Source organism: Apus apus, chromosome 17 (assembly GCF_020740795.1).
Source record: "Apus apus isolate bApuApu2 chromosome 17, bApuApu2.pri.cur, whole genome shotgun sequence".
Classification (NCBI taxonomy): Eukaryota; Metazoa; Chordata; class Aves; order Apodiformes; family Apodidae; genus Apus; species Apus apus.
The window spans coordinates 3,774,088-3,797,579 of NC_067298.1; the positions used below are offsets into that span (position 1 = coordinate 3,774,088).

General features: G+C 45.8%; 1 protein-coding gene and 1 long non-coding RNA gene across 3 annotated transcripts in view; one reads left to right on the forward strand and one right to left on the reverse strand.

Moving 5' to 3' along the window:
* Positions 1-9,877, reverse strand: part of LOC127391662 (myosin heavy chain, skeletal muscle, adult-like) — a 71,832-nt gene extending 61,955 nt beyond the window's left edge. Inside the window, exons 1-3 of the mRNA XM_051634668.1 lie at positions 9,695-9,877; positions 9,446-9,602; positions 8,859-8,886 (exon numbers count right to left, since the gene is read on the reverse strand). Of these exons, the coding sequence (XP_051490628.1) occupies positions 8,859-8,886; positions 9,446-9,602; positions 9,695-9,862 (353 nt within the window). The 5' untranslated portion in view covers positions 9,863-9,877. The remainder of the gene's footprint in view (positions 1-8,858; positions 8,887-9,445; positions 9,603-9,694) is intronic.
* The window catches only part of LOC127391681 (uncharacterized), a 184,778-nt gene extending 162,980 nt beyond the window's left edge, over positions 1-21,798 (forward strand). For both annotated transcript variants that reach the window (XR_007891103.1, XR_007891102.1), the window contains exons 5-7: positions 9,950-10,082; positions 11,058-11,161; positions 16,741-21,798. This is a non-coding gene — a long non-coding RNA (uncharacterized LOC127391681). The remainder of the gene's footprint in view (positions 1-9,949; positions 10,083-11,057; positions 11,162-16,740) is intronic.
* Positions 21,799-23,492: the final 1,694 nt, after the last annotated feature.

The following is a 23,492-nucleotide window of genomic DNA, read 5'->3' on the forward strand; positions in this document are numbered from 1 at the left end:
CCAGTTCCTCAATACGAGCCTGGGGAACAGCAGCAACAACCCTTCACGCCCAGGCCCTCCTCCCACCTGACCCGACACTGGAGAGAGGGAGCAGAAGGAACAGACACTTGCCTGCAGCTCCTTGATCTTCTTCTGTAACTGGATGCCCAGAAGTTGCTCATCTTCGATTTTGCTCTGGATCTGGCTGATCTCAAAGTCTTTCCTTGGGGCAAAGCAAACCGTCTTAGTGCCGCAACAAAACCCCCCAAGGTCAAAACCAGCCCGGCTCTCAGGGCCCCACAGCCACACTTACTTCTTCAGTTTCTCATCCAGCTGCTGCTTATCATTTTCCAAATCCATGATGCTGTCATGGGCCAGCTTCAGGTCTCCTTCAAGTTTCCTCTTAGATCTCTCTAGGTCCATGCGCAGTTTCTTCTCCTGCTCCAGGGACCCTTCCAGCTACAACAAACAAGACCTTCAGTGCTCTGCCAGCCAGGCCTCACTCCACACCTGTGCTGTTCTTGCTGTGTGTCTGTGTGCTTACATCGTCCACTTGCTGCTCCAGCTTGGCCTTAGCTTTGGTCAGAGTGTTGACTTTGTCCTCTTCTGCCTGCAGGTCATCCAGCGTCTGCTGATGGGCCTCTTGGAGGGCTTTCTTCTCTTTTGTCAGCTTCACTATGGTTTCATCCAGGGCTGCCATCTCCTCTGTGAGGTTTTTCACCTTTGAGAAAAAGGGAGCAATTGCAGATAAATATGTTGTTTAAAACTTTACACTGTACAACAAAAGAGATGTCTTTTCTGGAGTGAGCGTGACATTTTCTGCCTCAGACCTTGTTTTCAGTGGCATGCTTTTCCTTCTCAACCTTGGCCAGTGTTAGCTCAAGGTCATCAATATCTTTCTTCAGCTCTGAGCATTCATCCTCCAGTTTCCTCTTCTTGGCTGTCAGCTCAGCATTAATTTCCTCCTCATCCTCAGCCCTTTCAGTCACTTCTTTAACTTTGGCTTCCAGCTGGATTTTGGTTTTGATGAGCTGGTCACACCTTTCCTCAGCATCAGCCAAAGCATCAGCTTCCTGGTAAGGAAATATTGATTTTAAGGATATGTTTTTTAAGGAATATTGAGGTGCTTGCCTTCATAGTTTAGAGTCCTGGATAGCAATTTTGTAGTTAAATCATTGGGTTATGTTCCAAGAGAATAAAATATAATATAGAATGAATTCTACTTTTTTGGTTTTGAAAAGCCTGTTTTGAAAGCTACAACAGAATAAAATTATTTTCCATCTACAGGAAGTCCCAAGTAATTACATATCTGGGCAAGGAACAGAATCCAATATTCTTCCAGAATATCAAACATTAGAACTAAGTACATAAATTTGGGTTTATTCATAGAAATATCTCCCAAACGTGTGAAGTGTTGAGTATGCCCAGACACATATAAACACCAAAGTCACAGTTATGCTCTCATCATCCCTGTATTTCTTTTTTTACCCTATTGTCATCTTAGAGCAACTATTTCTGATTTAGATTTTCAACACCAAGGCCCAAAAACAGTCAGCTTGTAGAAGCTCTGCCTTTTCTCTTTGAGGCCTTTATCAGCTAAGAAAAAGTGCTGCGGGAAAATTCTGTCTGCAGGCTTTTTTTGCAACAAATGTCCAGTGGTATTTGTTATATTTTGCCTCAAGTTTCAGTCTAGTACAGATATGAAATAATATATATATAAAATAATTCTAGTTATATAGCATGACGTTGAATTTTTTTTACAGTTCAAGTTTCTATAAGAATAGGGGCATGCCAATTTTCCTATATTGTCCCATATGCTGCATAACACTAATTTAAGGATAGTTATTTCCATTGTGTGATTGAAGTGATTTAGAAACCACAGCATTACAACACCACAGATGTGCCACTTAATTTTATGTAGTGGTTTTCTGGGTGATTTAGGGGGGCAAGTGAGAATATTTAATTCTGTTTCCTCTCAGTTAGTTCACAACTACAGCATAGAAATATCTGTATCAGCTAAGCCATCACCTACACCAGAAAGAAACAATTTATATTGTTTAATTGGAAAAGGAAGAGAGGAAAGAAATGTCCTCTTAGTCCTGAGAATATCTTATCATGTGTGCATAACGAAAGGCATACTCAGTTTTGGAGAGGTAGGAAAAAATTGCTAGAGGAACAAACATTATACTAATAAAAGTAGTTTCTTGATCACTCTGATGCAGTTTAACTGAATGTAAATAACAGAGACCTCAGCATACACCACAGGAAAGTCTCACTCATGCCTCACTATATCACTACTCACTACAGCCTCCTCACAGTCCTGAAGCTGGTCATTTTTCAAGAGCAGCATTTAGTGAAATGCAATTGAATTAAATTAAATTGTAGTTTCTGTGAGTCTTTGGAAAATGTGTATGTAAGTATCAGCCTGATAGTGACAGGTAGTTCAGTTGAGGCACACTGGTAGTACTCACAGCCTGCACTTGGAGCTGCAGGTCGTTTTTCTCCTGCACCAGTTTCACCATTTTCTCCTCCAGCTCCTTCCTCTTGGCCTCAGACTTTGCAAGCTCCTCCTTGGTTTTCTCAAACTCTTGTTTCATGTTGGCCATCTCCTTCTCAGACTCTGCACTCTTCAGCAAGGGCTTGATCTTGAAGAACAGCTTCATCCAGGGCCAGTGCTTGACGTTCATGAATGCACGGATGTTGTACTGGATGCAGAAGATGGATTCTCTGAAAAGGAAGTCAGATGTAATATTAAATATTTAGACCATGATGACACAATAAGCCAAATACAGTGAACCTAATTTGAAGAAATGTCTACCTCCTCTCCACCATTCTCTGGTACTCCACTCTCATCAGGAAGCCCCTGCACCTGGCTTGTGTGCGGGTGATGAGCTGTGCCAGCTTCTCATCCCTCATCTCCTCCAGGAGGCCTATCAGCCCAGCTTTGAAGAACACCTAAGGTAAGAACAGGTAAATAAGTGCAGTGTATGTGCTTGTTGTTCAGAGTAGCTCAATACCCTGTCCCCATGGCAGATAGTATGGGAAGATAGGAGAAAGAGCAGAAGCACAAAGAATGTGTATAGTGTTAGACCTCCTTTTATATCTCCAAGCATCCAATTACCTGTAGTTGAGGAACCATAATAGCCAGACATTTTGTCTTTGTTTTTGTTAACTGTTGATTCTTTTATTCTACAACTTTTTCTTAAATTATGAAGCCTTAGTTACCCCATGATTAAATCATCCTAAGACAATGAATTTTAGTTTTATTCAAGTTTTGAGTCAGTAAGTACTTAGTTGATTTATTTAAAATACACTATTTGATAATTTCAGGTACTATCAAAAGAACCTGAGTATCATTCTCAAGCCATGCAAAGCAAAAACACATAGGACTTAAAACAAACAGTTTTTGTACCTTAGTGTGACCAAATTTATATTGAGTGTGGTCTATATCAATTGATCCAAGAAGTTTCTCACAAGCCTTCTTACTGTCAATGAACTGTCCCTCTGGGATAGCACTTGCATTTAATACTTTGTATCTGGGGGAGAAAATGGAAGGATTTGCATTGGACTCAATGATCTTAAGGGTCTTTTCCCACCTAAATGATTCTATGGTTCTTGAATATAAAGAAGTCTGTTGTCGAGACCAACTGGCTGGTACTGCAAGGAGTCTAAGAACTGTTGAGAATATAACAGCACTGCTAAACATAAACTTTAGAGAAGGCTTTCACTAGAGCTGAAATTTAAATCTCACAAGCTACTCCAATGGACAAAATGACCCAGTAAGGGAAAGAAGTCTGACCTCTGTTTAAAATCTGCATACAGGACTCTGTTGGGAAACCCTTTCCTACAAATTCTGATTCCTTCCAGCACACCATTACACCGCAGCTGGTGAAGCACCAGTTCATGCTCCATGGCACCTGGCAATTCAGAGCACAAACATAAGCTATATTCTGTAATACAGAGGCAAAGAACTGCACCATATTGAAAACCTTCTGTATGTGAGTCTTACCAGGTGTTTTGGTTTCATTTGGGATGATGCAGCGTACAAAATGTGGGTGGGTGCTTCGTAGATTGGTCATCAGCTTGTTTAAATTCTCCTGAGAGAGTCATTAACAAAGGTATGTATTAGCAAATGTGACTTCCCTATAAACATCAAGCCTTCTGAAACAAGAAAATGAGATGTCAGACAAAAATTAGCTTGCAGAATCCTGAAGTCCCCTAGACCAGTTTCAGACTTTCCACAGATCTTTGCTGTTATTAACTTAATGTATTAAGTTTTTCTGATTAATCTGTAAGAGATATCATACTCTTAAAAATACAATTTTAATACATGTGGAACACCTTAATTAGAAATTATATCTGTCTTCCATTGGATGTATCCAGAGAGATAAACTGGTACATCTATGAGGCAACTTGAAGCATAATTTCCAGTCAAGTATGAGATCTTAAAAATCCACAACCCAAGTAGTGGTGGTATTTCAACTATAAGAGATTGATCCCTGAATCTTGGAGAAGAACTAGAGATATACACGGAGGAAACAGGTCATCCTCCCAACCAGTGGGCAGAATGGTGTTAAAAGGGCAATAAAAGCTTCCAAAGCCAGAAACAGGCATGTAAAAGAAATCTGGTGTGTTTTAGATGACATTCTTCCATCTGGAAACGTCATCGTGAGACAAGTGAACAACAAGAAAAATTGTGCGTTCAGTGGAATGGAGAATAAATAGATTACAGAGGTTTGATTCCTACCAAAATACAGCCCAAGAACTTCAGGGGCATTTAACATAACTAAGCCAAGTAAAGACCAGCCGTTCTGAATGGTGGGTTTACTCCTTAGCTTTAGAAGAAGTAATGAACTCTCTACCGTACCCGGAAAAGAGCTGAGACAGTCTGGAATGAAGAGCCCTTCTTCTTGGCACCTTTCTTGCTAGCACTAGCATCTGCAAAATTGAAAACAAAACAGGGTTTAGATTTTTACTTTTGGCTTTTTGTAAGCTGTACATCAGTTAAAATGTGGTATTCATAGAACAAACCTGCTTCTGCTCCACCATAGTTGGCAAAGAGTAAGGCCAGGGTCTTCAGAGATGATTTCTGGTACAACCCAATGACAGTTTCATTCAGAGGGTCCTTGTTCTTCTCCAGCCAGCCAGTGATGTTGTAGTCCACTGTGCCAGCATAGTGCACCAGAGAGAAGTGGGCCTCAGCCTTGCCTTTGGTAGGCTTGGGCTTCTGGAAGTTGCTGGATTTGCCCAGGTGCTGGTCATAGAGCTTGTTCTTGAAAGAGGTGTCAGTTGCCTTGGGGAACATGCACTCCTCTTCCAGGATGGAGAAGATGCCCATGGGCTGGGAGAAAAAAGCATCAGTGAGACAGATTTTACTTTAGTTTTCAGTGCAGTAACGACCTTCACCTAGGTAGAGCAGCAGAACAGAGGCTAGGATACATATCAGAAAATAAGAGCCATCCTACCTTTAGGAAGGTCAACACTCCCATGCAGCCCCTTTGACAAATAAGGCCAATTTTATAATTCCCATGCATGTAACACATTTGAACAGGAAGCTACCTTCTCAATGAGCTCAATGCAGGCAGCCAGGTCCATCCCAAAGTCAATGAATGTCCATTCAATTCCCTCTTTCTTGTACTCCTCCTGCTCCAGCACGAACATGTGGTGGTTGAAAAACTGTTGCAGTTTCTCATTGGTGAAGTTGATGCACAGCTGCTCAAAGCTGTTGAACTGGAAGTTAAAAAATAAAGAAAGACATGTTTGCAAGATGCAGCAATATTTGCAAAAGCTCATTCTTTAAAAATAAGGAATGCAGTTATGTTGGCTTCATTGTCAAGTCTGTGCATTTCTTCAGACTCTTCTACATAATGAAACTGACAAAAGCATCAAATTAATTTTCCAGAAGGATTTTTCCATTGAGAAGATAAAATTTCATGAATAATTTGAGAACAAATTACAAGGAGAAAAAACCCAAGTTCACATCTATATAATATACTATATACTATATATATATAATATATATATAATATAATACCATAATATACATGTTTTTATACTGGCTTGTCCTAGATCATTTAAACCAAGGAATTTTTCTGATTGGGCCATTCTGTACTTTTGAGTTTGCACTTCTTGAAATAAGACAAGTGTCTTAAAAGGTCATTTTTTACTTCAAGACAAAAAAAAAATCAAATAGCTGTAAGTAATTGTGTGGTATCTTTACATCTTATTTTAAATATGCCTCGGAGTGATGATAACATCCAGCTGTCACTTCCAAATAGCTCTTACCAAATCCTTGTTACTTACATCAAAGATCTCAAAGCCAGCAATGTCCAGGACACCAATGAAGTATTGTCTGGGCTGCTTGGTATCCAGCTGCTGGTTGATACGAACAACCATCCACAAGAACATCCTCTCATAGAGAGCCTTTGCCAGAGCACCCACTGAATTGTGCACCTATGAGAAAAATAAATGTCCAGAGTTACTGTATAGAGCAGAGGAGAATCAAAAGGATTTTAATACAAAATGTAGTTCCAGGTTACCACACATTTCCTACCTGCTGTGCAGTTTGACCCTTGGTCACATATTCATTCCCAACCTTGACTCGGGGGTAGCAGAGGCCTTTAAGCATGTCAGCTGAGTTCAGACCCATCAGGTAGGCAGCCTTGTCAGCAACTAAAAAGACAGAGGAAAAAGGAAGAATTTAGTGTCACAAATATAAGCTTTGAATCCTGGAGTCTTCTCAAAAGGCTGCAGGGTTCAGACTTCCGTTCTTTGAAACCTTTTGATAGACTCTTATAGAGGGAATCTTGGTCAAAGTCATCATTATGCATATTAGCGTTTTTTAAAAAGAAATTATGTTTTAAAATCTTCACTGAAACATGTAGAAACTGCTCATGTTTTCACAAATCTTCTGGCCCAAAACTGAAAGCTGAAGCTTGCAGGTCTGAACATGTGTAGTACATGCATAGCTCAGGAGCTGCAGTGACAGCAGTTGGGTACAGATCTACATTCAGTTGGTCAAACCACCAAATATTTAGGGTGGAACACACAGGCAGTATCTCTGTTCTCTTTCAGATCCAGAGTCTACAACCCTTCCTCCCATGTTCAGATGAACTCTCAGGGTTTCATCCTTTTACCTATGGTACTACCCACCTTTTGCCTAGTCCTTTAGCAAGAGGAGCCTGAATGTGTTTAAAATTCATATAGATACAGTGCTTGAGGGCATGGTTTACCAGTGGGATGGCAGAGCTACGTTAGTAAATGTTAGGTTAAAGGTTGGCCTGGATGATCCTACAGGTCTTTTCCAACCTTAAAAATTCTATGATTCTATGAATCAAATACACCTCTCACACCAGAGTTCCCTGAGCACCTGACAGGTAAGGGTGAATGGGAACATGTTCCCCATTCTGCTAGAGCTGAACCATTTAGCCATTTCACAATTGCAAGCCATATTCCAACAAAGGTATGGCTTATGTTGTTATAGGAAGTACATCCCCAGCCCCTGACTTCCTGGAAGTGTATACAGGACAGTTTATAATATTGTCTGTAGCATAAAAGAGTCCTGAGATCAGGGAACTTGATATACCGAAAAGAGGACAAGGGACAATTCTTTTCTGACTTACTGTTTTCCTTGGGATCCTAAAGTCTATCAAAGCAGAATTTGCTGTTTTTCACATCCATAGTGGCTTACAGAAGCTTTAATTGTTGGTTTTGATAATACCTTCAGTGCCATCAGGCTCTGCCTGCTCCTCTCTTGGTTTCTGCTTAAACTTCAAGTTCCCATAGTGCATGACAGCCCCTGTCAGCTTGTAGATGGCTGTCTTTTCCTCAGCAGTGAAGCCCAGGATGTCAATGGCACTCTGGCAACAGAAACAAAGTGAAATTTTTGCATGTTATTTGATGTATGCCCTGTGCCTGTTGACCTTCTTTGGTAAAGTTACTTACATCTGTAGCCATCAGCTCCTCCTTATCATCAATGCTGGGAACAGTGATCTCTCCTTGACTCACAAAAGGGTAGTCATACGGGTTGGTGGTGATGAGGAGCATCTCTGAAAAGAAATGTATTCAGGGGTTAAATTTCATTCTTTTTGTAATGTAGTTAAATATTGCTTAGTAATCCTCCTCCAAAAAGCTCAATGATCCTTCCTACCAATTAGCTCAGGCTTCTTGTTGGAAGTGATCTGATAAAAGATGTGGTAGCTTCTTTCTGCCTTGAGCTGGAAAGTGACTCTGGACTTCTCCAGCAGATCTGGCAAGGAAGGCAGGAAGAGTCAGGCACAAGGCCACATGTAGAGGTGGGAACTGGGGAAGGAATGGGATCAGGCCAGAGGAGCCTCTTACAGGTTTCAATGTCAGCAGAAGCCAGTTTGCCTGTAGCTCCAAAGTGGATTCTGATGAATTTGCCCTGTTGAGCACAAGAAGCAGCATTTCAGTCTGAGATTCAGAGATTCTGCTCAAATTCAGAGATTTTCCCCAAAGCACCAACTCACAAAGCGTGAGGAGTTGTCGTTCCTCACGGTCTTGGCGTTCCCAAAGGCCTCCAGCAGCGGGTTGGCGCTGATGATTTGATCCTCAAGCGTTCCCTGCAGGACCATAATTATTGCTGCCTCCTTTCCAAAACCACGTCAGGAAACCAGGAAAGCTTTGATTCAAGCCAGTCTCTGTTAATTTACCTGCATTTTGCCAGACTGCTCCTCCTTCTTCTTCTCCCCGCTGGCTGCAATTGTTGCAAAGTACTGGATGACACGCTTGGTGTTCACAGTCTTCCCTGCACCGGATTCTCCGCTGTCAAAGGCAAGAGAAGCAGAGAGCGTGTGGTCAGGCAGGAGATCCCCTGGCCCTGGGCAGCCCCACAGGGACCTGAGCAGGGATCTACGTACGTGATCAGGATCGACTGGTTCTCGCGATCTGCGGAGGAGGGAGAATGGAAGATGGTGTTAGCAACAGACCTGGCTAAAACTGAGCTGAAGGAAATGTCAAGTTCTAAATGTAAATCAGGGCTTCTTCAGAAAGTCTAAGAGTACCAGTCCCACCCTGGCCCTAACATTAGCAGGTCTAAGTGTAGATGGATGCACAGAGCTGTCAGAGGCATGTGATCCATAGGCTGTTCATTCATTTGCACTTCACACAGTTCTCACTAAGAAATTTATTAAAACGTCTATATTCAAAATAGGGGATTATATGGAATATGTTTTTCTTTCCTATCAGTGAAAAAAGTAGCAAATTGAGTCAAGGACTATTTCTGCAGTAGGAGAGTGTAGAATTTCATACAATAAAGTGCAAATAATCCACAGTGCTAAGTCCACACATACTCCTGGGTCAGTTTCACTTGAAATTCATTCCTGCATAACTCAATCAAGTCCTGAGTCATACAGCTCCGTGGTGTTTTTAGCTGGCTTGTCACATGTTCCAGTGAGATCAGTGGGGTTTTTGGTTTAGGTTGCTGTGAGAGAGGTCAAGCACTCACCAGTCAGCATGAACTGATAGGCGTTGTCAGAGATGGAGAAGATGTGTGGAGGGGCCTCCTGGCGCTTCTTGCCTCGGTAGGCCAACACCACCTCCGGGTTGTACACCGGCAGCCACTTGTAGGGGTTGACGGTGACACAGAAGAGACCCGAGTAGGTCTGGAGGAAGGGAGACAGCACGTTGGCTTCCCCTGAGCCTGGCAGAGCCGTTCCTGCTGCCTGCCCAAAGGAAGGCTGCTGCTGGTACTTACGTAGATCATCCAGGCTGCATAACGCTCTTTGAGGTTGTACAGCACAGCGGGTTCATGGAGGTGGGTCATCATGGCCATGTCCTCGATTTTATCATACTTGGGAGGGTTCATGGAGAAGATCTGATCGTCTTTGACGGTCAAGGTCTGCCAAGGAAACAAAAGATCCATGTATGTCAGCTAAGAGCTGAGACTGGGAATCAAATGGTGACCTTCAGCCTTGTTTTTCACTCACCTCTCCCCCTTCAGTCTTGACAGTGACCTTCCCGGACTCCCTGCTCTGGACTGTCCCTTTCACAAAGGATTCCTTAGGATGCACCACAAAGACAGATGACTTGGCATCAAAAGGCTTGTTCTGGGCTGCAATTCTCTCCTTCTCTGACTTCCGGAGGTAAGGAGCTGCCTCCCCAAAAACAGCCATCTCGGCATCTCCAGAGGCCATGGCTGCGCTCTATCGAAAGCACGTCGGCACAGGACTCTAATGGGAAGGAACAACATGGCACTGATTATTTACATCTATTCTGTAAGGCCGGGAAAAATTTCACATCCTGTGCCTTGGTTTGTCTCCTTAATTTGAGTATTTGGAACACCTAAAATAGCTAACTAGAGAGATCTGATTTTTAGGTCAACTTAGCAGAGCAACTTTTAACGACCTTTCAGAACAGTGGGTTTGGTGATTTCAGAATTCTGTGTCTGCAAGACAAGAATCAATTTGCTGAGCAAGTTTCACTAACACATCACTATTAGGAATGGAAATACAATTGGGACATTTTGTTAAAAGGATGAACAGTGAAGTAACATTTCTCAAAAACTGCAGTTTAGGTGACCTACAGTCCTGGAAAGCATTCAACCTGTGGGACATTAATCTATTAAATATACCAGTGAAAGAAAGGCAGTGGGAAACTAATGAATTTTGCTAATGACATTTTCAGCTGAAATAAAAGGGCAGGCTTTGTGACCTTTTAATATTCTGACATAATATAATCTGTTGCATGCAATTGTCATTCCTCAGTACTGTATTTCAATTATTTCAGCCCCAAAGTTTTGACTTTGGTGAAATTAAATTCAAGTATCAAAACTGGAATTGCCAAGCCTGTATTAAGATCCCAAATATAGGAACAGGTGAGTTCTCCAAACTTTAAAAAAGCAGGAGTATTTATTAAACGTGGAGGTAGCTAAATTTAGCCAGCTGCCCTTAAAAATTCTCTAGCTATGCTAGTAAAATTGATTCCCTCTTTATTCATTAGGTAATAAATACTACCTAATCTAGAGTGAGAAAATGGGTATCAAAGAGAGATCTGGCAGTTTATAAAGATGGTTAGAAGGTCTGTATGCTTGGGAAATTTATTAATTCGTACTTCCTCAGGTAGAATGCAGAATCCTGCACTATTTCCTGCTGTGCTCCTCTTGGACTGGTTCTACTGCTGCCATAGCAAAGATGGGAAGCCAGCATGTCTTGGATCCAGTTAGGTGAGTTATGCAGAAGTGAAAAAATTCCCCATGGCAATTTTCTGTCTGCCATCAGTGGTCAGAGGCTTCAAACAGAGCCATTTGAAAGCCTTGAGCACCCCACTACCTTCTGCTGTAATCACACTAGGTTTAAATACAGAGCGCAACAGTGAACCTTCCAGAAATCCCACCCAAAAGGATCTTTCTCTACCCTCTAAAAACTAATAAATCAGGTTCTTACCTCTCGTGACAGCAGATGGATGGCTCGTGGGCTGGCAGCTGGTCAGTGCTGTAAAACAGAAATGGCAACTCCCTACTTGCTGCACAGAAACTCGGGGTAAGAACGTGCAGGTGCCTTGAAAGCTGATTTAAAACCTGCGCTGAGAAACTGAGTGCCCTCCTGGAAGTGAGCACTGGAGGCAGCAGGAATGTGGTGGCACACAAGGACACCATCCTCTTCCTGCAACCCTGCAGACCCCGTGCACTTACCTTGAAGCTGCCTGTGCAGACAGGGCAGACTTGTCACAGGCATGTTTTATACGCTCTCGTCTGCAGATGCTACAGATGCCTCCTCTTTCTTCGGTCAAAAAATTTTTGGCAAACCTTTGGCAAAGCATTGTCTGGCAAACTGAACTAAGGGCATAATTGTCATTTGACATGATGAGATATTATTAGAAAATTTTGATGTCTTACCGACTATATGAATACATCTCCTATAAACAATCTGACAGGGGTGTTAAGGAGGGAATCTGGACTAGTCAAGGCACTTAGAGAACTTGGATGCAGGACTTATTGATTCTATTGCTGGCTTTCCCACCGACTCACTGTATGACCCAGGGTGGATTGCTTGGTATGTCTGCACTGCAGATATCCCAGCTGTATAATAGATAAAACAGGATGTTAAGACATAAATTAGCATTATTAATAGCTTTTGCAGTTGTGATGGTAAAATCCTGAAGGCAGAAGTGCAGATGCGTAACTGCTCACCAGGGTTACAGGCACAGCAGCCTATGAGAGGCTGGGTTCTGTTGTGGCTTTTAAGCTGGTGCAGCTTCAGGGTTGTCAAGAACATGCAAACACACAGACAGGCATGTGTGCCTCTTTGTACACACTTCATATTGGAAATATATTGGAAACAAGTGGGAGATTCTGCAAGAAATGCTGTGAGCTTATGTACCACTTTGATTCTATGGGAGGGGTAAAACCTGCTTGCAAAGCCCATTCCAAGGAGGGCTGCAGCCCTGCAGTGCCCACTTTCTTGGAGCCCAAACCCAGAGCTCAGCACTGCAGCAAGGAGCTCAGGGCATGGGGAGGCTGCTGGAAACACCCTGCACCCAGCCCAGGAAGAGCCCAGGTCAGCCAGTGGGAAACGGTGAGCACAGGGGTGCATCTGAAGTCCTGCCTCTCTGGGGAGAAGGCACCAAAGGTGCTGGTGGGGGCACCTCCCTCCAGCAGGACCCAGAACAAACTGTGCTCCCCAGCCTGGGCCAGTAGCTGCTGCTCTGAGGGGCAACAGGGACTCTTGCAGCCGAGTCCCTGGGGTGCTGGGCTGCCACATGGTGTCCAGCAGCCCAGTGGCTATTGGTCCTGGCTGAGGAGGGGACAGGAAGGTCTTGGCAGCTCAGAGCCCAGGGTTTAGAAGTCCATGCAAGAAGAGCAAGGAAAGGCTGGGCATCTCCTAAGGTGTGAGAGCTAAAGGTCTCACAGATCGAGGAGGGAGCTCTGGTCTCCCATTCCCTGAGAAGCTGTAACGTCTGTACTGTAAAGGCAGTGTTCTCTGGCAGCAGCACATTAAGTATTAAATCGTTGCTGTTGCTTTTCTATGGGGCCCTGCTCAGAGCAGTAAGTGGCAAACCTGTGTTGGTGCCCTCAGGCTGGGACAAAGTGCCCTCAGGATGTGACAGGGCCTCTATGGGGTATGCTAAGCTAGATCAAGTTACTTCGGGGACAGGAAATTTTTTACTTCCCAGAGGCCAGTGACAGAGCCAGTCTCCTCAGAAGAGCTCTTCTGGGGTTTTGTTGTGGTCTAGGATGTGGACCCAGCTGCGTAACGTGCAGGAGACACATGGTCAGGCAGCTCTGGGCCTGCAGTCAGATAAGGGGAGGACTTGTTTGAAAGGGAAGGGGGGCCAGTAAATTCAGGTGCCTCACAATGTGGAGAGTCACTCAGCAGTGCTTTGGGGATCAAACTCAGTGTCAGTAGATCCCCATAAGCCGCTGTTAAAAAACTTAAAATCTTTCTTTGAAAGTCAGACAACCGTTGTGAAGCAGGACACAGCCATGAAGAGGCTTTTATCCAGATGCCTTTTTGATATCTCCAAAGATGGAGACTTCACAACTGCCCTAGTTTAGGCCTGACAACTTAGAACCAGCCCCGAGGCCGCTCGCTGCCCCCCAAACACACACACTGGGATGGGGAGGGAAAAGACCAACTAGAAACTCATGGATTGAGAAAGAGGACAGGGAGGGTTTCACTCACCACTTATGGTCACAGGAACAGTAATTTCCCACTGCTCCAGTGCCCACAGGACCCAGACAGCAGAGCAGGGCTCACACACCTCAGCCCAGCCCTCCCTTCTTCCCCCCAAACCCCTTTGTTCCCCATTTCTCTCCCTCCTTCCCCCCAGGCACAGGGGGATGGGGATGGGGTTTGAGTCCCTGCACAGGCTGGTGGTTCCTGCCGCCCCTTCCTCCTCAGGGAGAAGGATTCCTCACAGTCCTGCCCTGCTTCCCCACGGGGTCCCTGCCCTGGCAGAGGGTCCTTCCCAAACCTCCCCACCAGTCCCTGCCAGGAGGTGCAGTCCCTCAGGAGCTGCTCCAGCGCTGCCCAGAGTCAGGGGCTTCGGGAACTGGCACCTCCCCTGGCCCGGGGGCTTCCGCGGCTGCAGCCCCCGAGGCCTCTGGCAGCAAAGCCAAGCTCAGCCCTCCTGGTGCCTTCAGGGGATGTCCCACCACGTTCCTCCATGGATGCAGGGGCACAGCTGCCATCTCCCCATGGGCTGCAGGGAAACTGCTGCTTGGGCCCCTCCTTCCCCTCCAACCTCGGGATCCTCACCCCGCAAGGCTCTCCCTCTGCTCTCCAGCACAGCTCTTCTCCTTACTCTCCGCTCTCTTACCAGCTCCTTCGTATGTCAGTCTCACAGACCCGCCTATTGTCTCCCTGATGACTTGACCCCAGCAGGCGCTTTGGAGCTGGGGGAGCTTTTCAGCTCCTTACAGGACCCACCCCTGGGGCTCCGCCCTGCTGCCAAAACACCTGCCAGACCAAAGCAGCACAACAGCTCCAGGAAAGCCCTGCCAGGGCTCCGTCGCCCTTAAAGAGAAAGAGCCTTTCCTGGTGTTAAGAGGGAACCTACGTGGTTTGCCAGCTGCATCCTGTGTTGCATCAAAAGAAGCATGACAGGTCGAGCAAGGGGATTCTCCCCCTCTCATCTGCTGTCGTGAGACTCCTCTGTAGTGATGTGTCCAGTTCTGGAGCTCCTAACACAAGAAAGACACGGAGCTGTTGGGGGGGAGTCCAGGAGAGGCCACAGAGATGATGGGAGAGGTGGAGCAGCTCTGCTCTGGAGACAGGCTGGGAGAGTTGGGGTGTTCAGCCTGGAGAAGAGAAGGCTCCAGGGAGACCTTAGAGCACCTTTCAATACCTGGGGAGGGACTTTTTGCAAGGGTATGGAGTGATAGGACACAGGGGAACAATATCAAACTGAAAGAGGGGAGATTTAGATGAAATATGAGGAAGAAATTATTTGCTGTGAGGTTGCCCAGAGCTGCTCCATCCCTGAAAGTATTCAAGGACAGGACTTGGAGCAACCTGGTCTAGTGGGAGATGTCCCTGCTCATGCAAGGATGTTGGAACTAGATGATCTTTAAGGTCTCTTCCAAGCCAAACCATTCTATGATTCTATGAATGTCTGTGCCCATTGCCTGATATCACTGGGCACCACTGAAAAGAGCCTGGCTCCTTCCCTGTTCACCTGCCTCCAGCTGTTTATATAGGTTAGTGAGATTCCCCTGAGCCTTCTCTCCTCCAGGCTACACAGTCCCAGCTCACTTAGCCTTTCCAGTCCCTTGCTGTGCCTTTGCTGGACTCCCCAGTATCTCTGTATCTCTGTTGTGCTGGGAGCCCAGCACTGGACACAGCACTACAAGTGTGCTCTCACCCGTTCTGAGTCAAGGAGAATCACCTCCCTCAACCTGCTAGCAACATCCTCCTCATGCAGCTCAGGATATAGTTCACCTTCTTTGCAGCAAGGTCACATTGCAGGCTCATGATCCACTTGGTGCCCACCAGGACCCTCAGGTCTGGTTTTGCAAAGCTGCTTTCCAGCTGGTCAGCACGCAGCATATACTGGTGCATGGGGTTGCTCCTCCCCAGATGCAGGGCTTTGCTCCTCCTTTGCACTATGGGACCCAATATTGACCTCTGGGGTTTCCTAACCAGTACCTAGTTGCTAACTATCCTAAACATGGAAAACAGGGAAGAAACTTTCTGACAGTCTTTTCTCCTTTTGTCTGAGAGGGCAGGCTGGCTATTTATTTGTTCAGAGAAGAACAAACTATTGTTACTGTGTTATCATTAATTTGAATTTCTGTGCCCTCAAGAAGTACTAGCCTATATTTTTATTAATAGCTCTGTCTTGGTACCTCAGTACCAATAAAAATCCCAAAGGTAGCATGCTGTGACTTTGTGTATGTGGGCTCTGCTTGGTATCTTGGAGTGAAATCCCTGAAAGGTGCTTGGTATTAATCAGTCAAGGGCCTGAAAAACTACTGAAATCTAGCAAAATTCTCCAGAATGTTGCATACAGAGATGTGACCCTCATGTCAAGAACAATTGGCATCCTGAGTTTAGCTAAAACTGATATACTTTACCTTCATTAATACTACCTCTAACATAAAGCAGCATTTATGGATGACATCAGGTGTGCCTGCTTACTTTTCTGTCAGCTGCACTGTAACACAAAAACAATCCTGATGGCTTAGACCAGCAGGGGTGAAGGAGTCTGACTGAATTCAGTGACAAAGAGTCCAGTGTGTTTAAAGGAAAGTATGAGCTAAAGCAATGGCAGCTTAACAGGACATGTTTGTAACACAGGTAGTATATGAACTCTCAGTGAACATCTACAAGGGAAAGACATCTAACAATTGGACTAAGTTTGTGAAGGGTGGAAAAGGAGGCATAAAGCTCACAAAAAGAAAAGTGAAGTGTTTGGTCGGCTGCCATAAGCATCCCCCAAAAAAGATTTTAAGCTACCAATCATCTGCTTTGGATTTGTTTTAATTTATAAAGCTCATCTACCCTCTCCAGGTATCACTTAGCTGACACTGGCATTGTGGCTTCTTACAAAGCTTCTTACAAAGAAGCAGGCTCTAATCTGAAGTAGATGGTCCACATTTCACTGTAGTTAAACTCTGTAGATCCCAGAAAGTGACATCAGGGAAAACTTGGGTCCTCTTTCCTGTATTCAGGTGCAGCCAAGGAGAAATCCAGCCAGAAAGAGACTTGTTGAAAAAAGTGCAGGTGCCTCAATGCAAATAGAAGAATGTAATGTTTTCTGCCAGCCATTAATTTTCTGTCAATCCTATCTCCATCTCTGCAGGGCAGTGCTCCACTGGGCCCAGAGGCAACCCACAGCACAGTTAAAGAGAAGAGGTGGACTGAAAGCCATCTCTGGATACAGCCTCTCCTGCACAGCAATGCCAGTCGGTACAGCACACATTCCCCACCGAGAACATTCAGTCATGCTGAAAACAGATCCTTCTTGAGACAGAGATCAGGCAGCTGCCTGCCTTGGTGTGTATTTTCTCCTCCTGATCCCTGTGGTTAGCTGAGAGACAAGGAGTGAGCAGGCATTTCTTAGATAGGTAGCACAGCCTGGGGGAGAGGACAACGGGGAGTGGGAACCTCCCTCTCCTGCATGTTCTGGGTCCTCAAGCTTCTGAGCTGGAAACAGGAGAATGTACCTGTATGAAAGGAGGTTCTGCAGTAGGAAAAGGAATCCTTTCCTGTGTTCTGGTGATCCCTAATCTCTCACCCTGAGAATTACTCTCAGGCCTTCTGCTATCCTAGCTAGAACAGGCTGCCCTCCAAGAGGAATGACTTTGGGGGTGTGGTTGATATGAATACAAGTGCTCTCACTGCAAACAGGACAAATCAAGTGTCATGTGGTGTTAGAAATGTGGTCAGCTCATTGTATCATAGAATCATAGAATCCTAGGGGTTGGAAGGGACCTCAAAAGATCATCTAGTCCAACCCCCTTGCCAGAGCAGGGTCACCCAGAGCACATCACACAGGAATGCGTCCAGGCGGGTTTTGAATGTCTCCAGTGAAGAAGACTCCACAACCTCTCTGGGCAGCCTGTAGGAAGCCGTGATTCCTTTTGCTTGACACTAGTGAGTCCTCATCTGAAATGGTTTGTCCAGCTTTTGGCTCCCCTGTTCAATGGCCTGGAGTGCAGGCTCAGATGCCTACACAGAGAGCAATGTCTTCTGTGCCTGGGGACAAGTCACTCCAGCTGCTCCTCCTCAGGTGATCAGGGTCCCTGATGCTCTCACCAGAAAGGGAGGTGCTCAGGTCCCTGGAGGGACCAGGAATGTCTGCATGGATGTGCTGCTACTCCGGGCACTCCTCAGAGGTAAGGTGAAATGAAGCCAAAAGCCTGCAGGTGGTAGGTTATTATTGCTGACTATGCCCTGCTTCAACCTCATCAGTATCCTGGGTGACTGATCTCCAGACCCTCATAAAACACTATAAATACCCACAGCATATAATGTACACACATCTGCCTGGTGGTGATATGCACATTAGTGCTTGATGTGTCTCTAAACACTGTGTCACACGGGTGACAGACTTAGTGACAAGCAGCTTTTCTTGGACATGCTTCTGAATTAGGTTCCTCTCAATTATAACAACCAAAAATGACCTGGCGTTGAGAAATTAAAATATTTTTGTCCATCTCCTGCAACTGTTGCTTATCTTCAAGAGGAATTAGCATACATTCCCTCAAAATCTCCAGAGGAACAACCTCCTGCGTAGTCATTGGTGCAAAAGCAACTGGTTGCACCGTGAAGTCATTCAGAACAAACACGTTTTGCTTTGGGTTTTTTGTATGACAAAAGTCCCCCAGAGGCTATAGCACTCGGACTCTTCCTCATGAAAGACAGTCTGATGCTGTTTCAAGTGATCTTCACCCTTGCATTGCTCCCTGTTATCTGAAAAACAGCACCTGAGGAAAGGGGGGGTTTAGCAATTTTGATGCCAGGCATCCGGACAAGCCTGTTCCTGCAGAGGGAGTTGGAAGTGGCTGAGCTTGAACAGGGATGTACAGGAAGATCACTGACTTCCCAGCCTGGCAGCTGCTGGGATAGACAGGGAAAAGCTGTGGCTGTGGTTTCTGGGAGCAGCTGTTTAGCACTACCCACTGCTCCAACATGCCATCCCCCCGTGGTTATCAGGCTTTGCAGAGGTCTGGTGTAGGCAGAGCCATTCTGCTCTGATCATGATGTGGTTGTTGTCCCCTGCTTCTGAACACTCCTGACTACAGGAGACTATTTTAAACAGCAGAGTTTTAGTTTAGTCCCTTCCTTCCCCTCCCCACATCTTCAGAGAATTTTACTCCCAAATAATTTGCGTTTCCAGCTGCTGTACAAAACTGAACCTCAGCCCATGAGAGGATATGAAACAGCAGCTGTGCATTCATCTCCTGGCTAAAAAACAGGAGGATCTGTAAGGTAAGAAAGCCAGAGCATAAAAAAGCATCATGCAGAGATAGTCTTGTAAATTTGAGAATAAGCAGAGAGCCATATCAGCCTAGAGCAAAGGCCTTGCTGGTATCTTGTGCATAAGTGTATGTTGGATACTTGGGGAAAATCCAATTTAATTTTTTCAATGGTACTTGTAATATCATGTAAGCATTTCATCTTCCCACCTAGTTGTTCCCTTCCTAAAGTGAAAGATCATAGCCTGGACACCTTGTCTCTCCAGTGCTCCCATAAATCTCATCATCTTTCTTTGTATCCTCCCTAATTTCATAGGCCAAAATAGAATCACAGACTCACCAAGGCTGGAAAAGACCTGCAGATAGCAGGTGGTTTGTGGGCCTGCTACAGTGATTTCTTGTTTGTTCTCAGTAGATCCTGGTAATTCCTGGTGCTCTGTGTGCCTTTTATGGCCACCAGTGAGCACTGACTTGACGTTTGGAGGCAACTATTCGCTATTCTTTTGTATTTCCTGTCTCCTAATCCTGGTCCTCCTTTCAGAGACTGTAGGGTTTGGTCTGTGTGTGGCTCAGTCACCATATGGACAGAGAAGTTGATGTTCTGTTTCATCTGCACAAAGGGTTTTCACACTGATGATTTTACTGTCAGCCTTACAAGGACACCAACTTTCATAGTGGCCTTCACCAAAATGACAGTGAGGACTGAAGGGTGGCACAGCCCAGCCAGCAGAGCAGGGGAACAACATGTGAGGCAGCAAACTTTTATTTGGAGGTGAGCAGCTTTTCACTGAGTGTCAGAGTTGTGCTGTTTACTCAGACTCCTCATGTTCCCAGGAAACATCAGCAGAAGAGCTGGCTGAGGAGGTGACATTCAGGATGCCCTTTCTATCACCCACCAAAGCAGCTGAGGGGCTCCTGTTACGGAGCAGGGGAGGAGGGTGGGCAGGCTAAGACAAAGAAAAAAGAGAGCAAGTGGCAAAAGGGGGGAGGGAAAGAGAGGGAAGGAAAATCAGGATTAGGTGCATAATTTTAGCACTAGCAACAACTGTATCCTAAAAAAGAGAGCAGTGAGGTGATATCTTCCTAGGCTGACACTCATCTGTGACAGTTGCACAAATCCCACTTCTGGGCACATTTCAGTGCTGTAAATGGAAATACACTGGTATGGAATTTGTATAAACCTCTTCACTTTAAACATTAGACTTTTCAAGGTTAATACTGGGTTAGCATGGGATTTTCTGAGTACCAGAGTACCTACGGGATACATAGCAGAATGTTCTAGTGGCATTTTTGAACTAACTTTTTGTGTTGCAGAGAAGTTCCTTTTGCATCCTCAGGAAATTTGTCAACAGCCTCATTATTTTCTGTTGGGAGACAGATTTTCTTAGTGGTCAGCCTAAACATTTCCCTAATTGCTCTTTGCATCCGTTTGAGATGCTGAGGGAAAGACACACATCCCTGCTCCCTCTGAAGAGTAAATCAGTTGTGTAAAGCAGCTGGAGACAATGACAGCAACCAGATAACCAGCAGCCAGAGTGTTTTACATCTCAGTCAGGACTGTGGACTGAAAAATACATGCTAATTCTTCTGCACACAAAATGCAGCACCAACTTCACTGCATCACTGCTTTGCTGAGCAACACAGCTCTGCGTTGCCTTCCTTCCAGACCAGTCCCTCAGGTCCCTCAAAGTGTCTGCTTCTCCCTGAGAGGGCCTCCAGGTGGGCACAATCTTGCAGGTGCCTTGTGGGGTCCCACAGCATCATCCCATAGTCCCACACTGCTGCCTGCCCCATGTCAGCTGAGCGTGGACGTTACCTCTGGGCTGTGATCCCTGGCCATCCATAGGGGACAGCAGCTCTATATGAGCCCATCAGCTGCATCTATTTTAAACTTTCTCTCCGAGATGTTCATTTATGGCCACTATGGACTGCTGCTTTTCTTAAGACCTTTGCAGAAGCCCTTATCAGGTGACAGGCAGCCTCACTCCACAGGCTGAGTGCCAGTGCAAAATGACCCTCATTCTCCGTACAGCAGCGAGTAATTCGTCTTCTTCATATCAATGTCTCACTTTGATCCTGATAATCCAGCAGGCTTTATAGGAGTGGCTTTCAGTGGGGATTTAGCTTCTGCTTCCATCTCCTCCTCCAATTCCAGGTTGGTGTTTGTTTTTTTTCTTGGAAGATTTCTTCCAAAACATATGCATGGGTGGCAGGCACGGGCTGGGCTCACACAGAGTGACAAACTAGGTCCCTGTAGGGTGGGCCACAGCAGCAGCTCAAAACTTGGGCCACTTTGCACCATCCCCATCCACTTCCAGAGACAGCAGCTCCTGAGGCTGGAGGATCCCAATACAGGCTGCCATCCCTGCCTGGGGACCAGGCTGGGCCAGAAAGGGCTAACTGTGTTTGGGGGCTTTCAGATTCCAGCTGGGGACTGACAGTAGTCCCAGCCCTCTGGGAAAGTATGGGTTTTCACTGCCTCCTGCCAACACAGGTTGTGCTCCTGAGTTTGGGAAATGCTGCCTGAAGATGCTCCCTCTGAGGTGCAGCCAGTTCCTCTCAGCACAGAGCCTGGGCATGAGCAATAGCCATGTGCCATGTCCAGGAGTAAAGAAACAACACCCTGCTTTACTTTACACTTGAAATATAAGAAATTATTACATTATTCAATACAGTAAATTATCAAATTATTAAATACAGTAATTTCTTCAAAACTAAAGCTCGACAAAGCTGTCTCAAGGTGGGCTATGAGTTAGACTGTCATTTGCAGATTATCATGAGTCACCATCCCTGGAGGTATTTAAAACATGTGTAGATGTGGTGCTGAGGGACATGGTTTAGTGATAGATTTGGCAGTGCTATGTTTACTTGATGATCCTAAAGGTCTTTTCCAACAAAAAAAAATAAAAATCCTGTGATCATTGTAGAGTTTCCCAGAAGTTTCTCCTCAGATTTCTCCTGATCTTTCTTCCTGAAACCTGATGCTGTTTTTCCTTACACCCCCACATCCTCTACCATCTTATCACTTACTCTTTTTCCTCACACACATCCACCTCACCCCCCCTCAGACTCCTCCCTCTAGTCCCCAGCACAATTTCAACCCTACCTTAGCACTCTGGTTGCTTTTATTTCCACCCTCTCTCACTTACCAGCTAATTAATTTTTTTCTGTAACAAGAGTCACATGAAGGCAAGTTCAGCTTTTTGCATCACACTTCATGAACTGGGGCCCCAGCTCTGTATCTGGTCTGCACATGCCCATGGGCAGCTCCTGCTCCACTTGGCTGAGAGAGGGGACATGACTCCATGACTCTCTGCAAAGCTGCTGGTCCTGGAGCAAGCTTGGAGAAGCCTCTGCCTTCCTCATCAGGGAAGGGATTCATGGCTGGGGCCTCTTTCTGATGAGCAAAAAAACCAATTAGCATTCAGGTCCACAAGCATTGCTTTAATTTCTTGGTGTACCAGAGAAGGGGCACCCACGCACCCCAAACTGAGCCCCCACCGCCTGCTGGAAGTGCCTGGGCAGCTGCTGCTTCCCCCCTGGGCCAGCACATCCCAGGGGGAGCAGCCAGGAGCTGGGCTGGCACCACCTCAGGGCACCGACCTCCAAGGGTCCCCTCTTGATTTGTGCACTTCCCAGGGAGAGCACCCCAGGGCCTGCTTCTGGTTTTTAACATTTCAGCTGAGGAAGGAGCTGTGCGAGTCTCTCTGGAGCAAGAATAGCACCTGCCATCTCAGGACACAGCACAGCTGTCCAGCTCCTACGTGGCAGCACCTTGTGCTGAGATATAGAAGGCAACCGACCCGCCCAGGAATGTCTTGGGGCGCCATGAGTGGAGCGTGTCAGCCACACAAACAGGCATGACCCCAGGCAGGAGTCCTGCGAGACCAGGGCTATTTTGAGCCTTTGAGACTGAGGAGGACGGGAGGCAAGTGACAGGCTGATCCTCTGGGCATGGGCAACCTCCAGAGCTCTCTGCTTTGGCCTTGTCTCCCCCTGTGGGCAGGACTCCTGTGAAGGCTGATGGGCGAGTCGGTGGGACCTGGGAGCCCGGGAGGAGGGGGCTGTGTGTTTCCAGGCTGCAAGGCCAGGCCCCAGTCCCAGCAGCACTGCCCACCAGCACTTTGGGCACATCCTGCCTGAGGGTGTCCCTGAGCACAGGGCATGTGGCTGCCTGCTCCATTTCCAGCCACGTCCTGGAGCCCTAGGGGGATGCCAGAGGGTGTGTAACTCTGTGCAAGTGAAACGTAAATCCTTTGCAGCTGGGAGGGTATTAACCTCTTAACCACCTGAAGCTGTCTATCTCTGGCTGTTTGAGAGACCCTTTTTCCTCTTCCCAGCCATTGCAAATCCCCTCCTCAACTTATTTTCATCCTTTTAGTGCCCTCCTTCTTGTTCTGGCATGGATTTCTTTCATGCCAGTTTATTTTTATGTCTCATTTACTTTTTATTTCTGTTTCATTTTTATTGGTTTGTGAAAAACAGATCTGCACATTAAGCTCTTGGTGGGGTGGGGGGTGGAAAAACAGTATCCCAGAAAAGCTTTCTAGCTGGATCAAATGGCCAAGTCAGTCTTCCTTGGTACTCCATATTCAGCTGGACTGATGCAGCAGGGTTAGCAGGCAGGAACAAG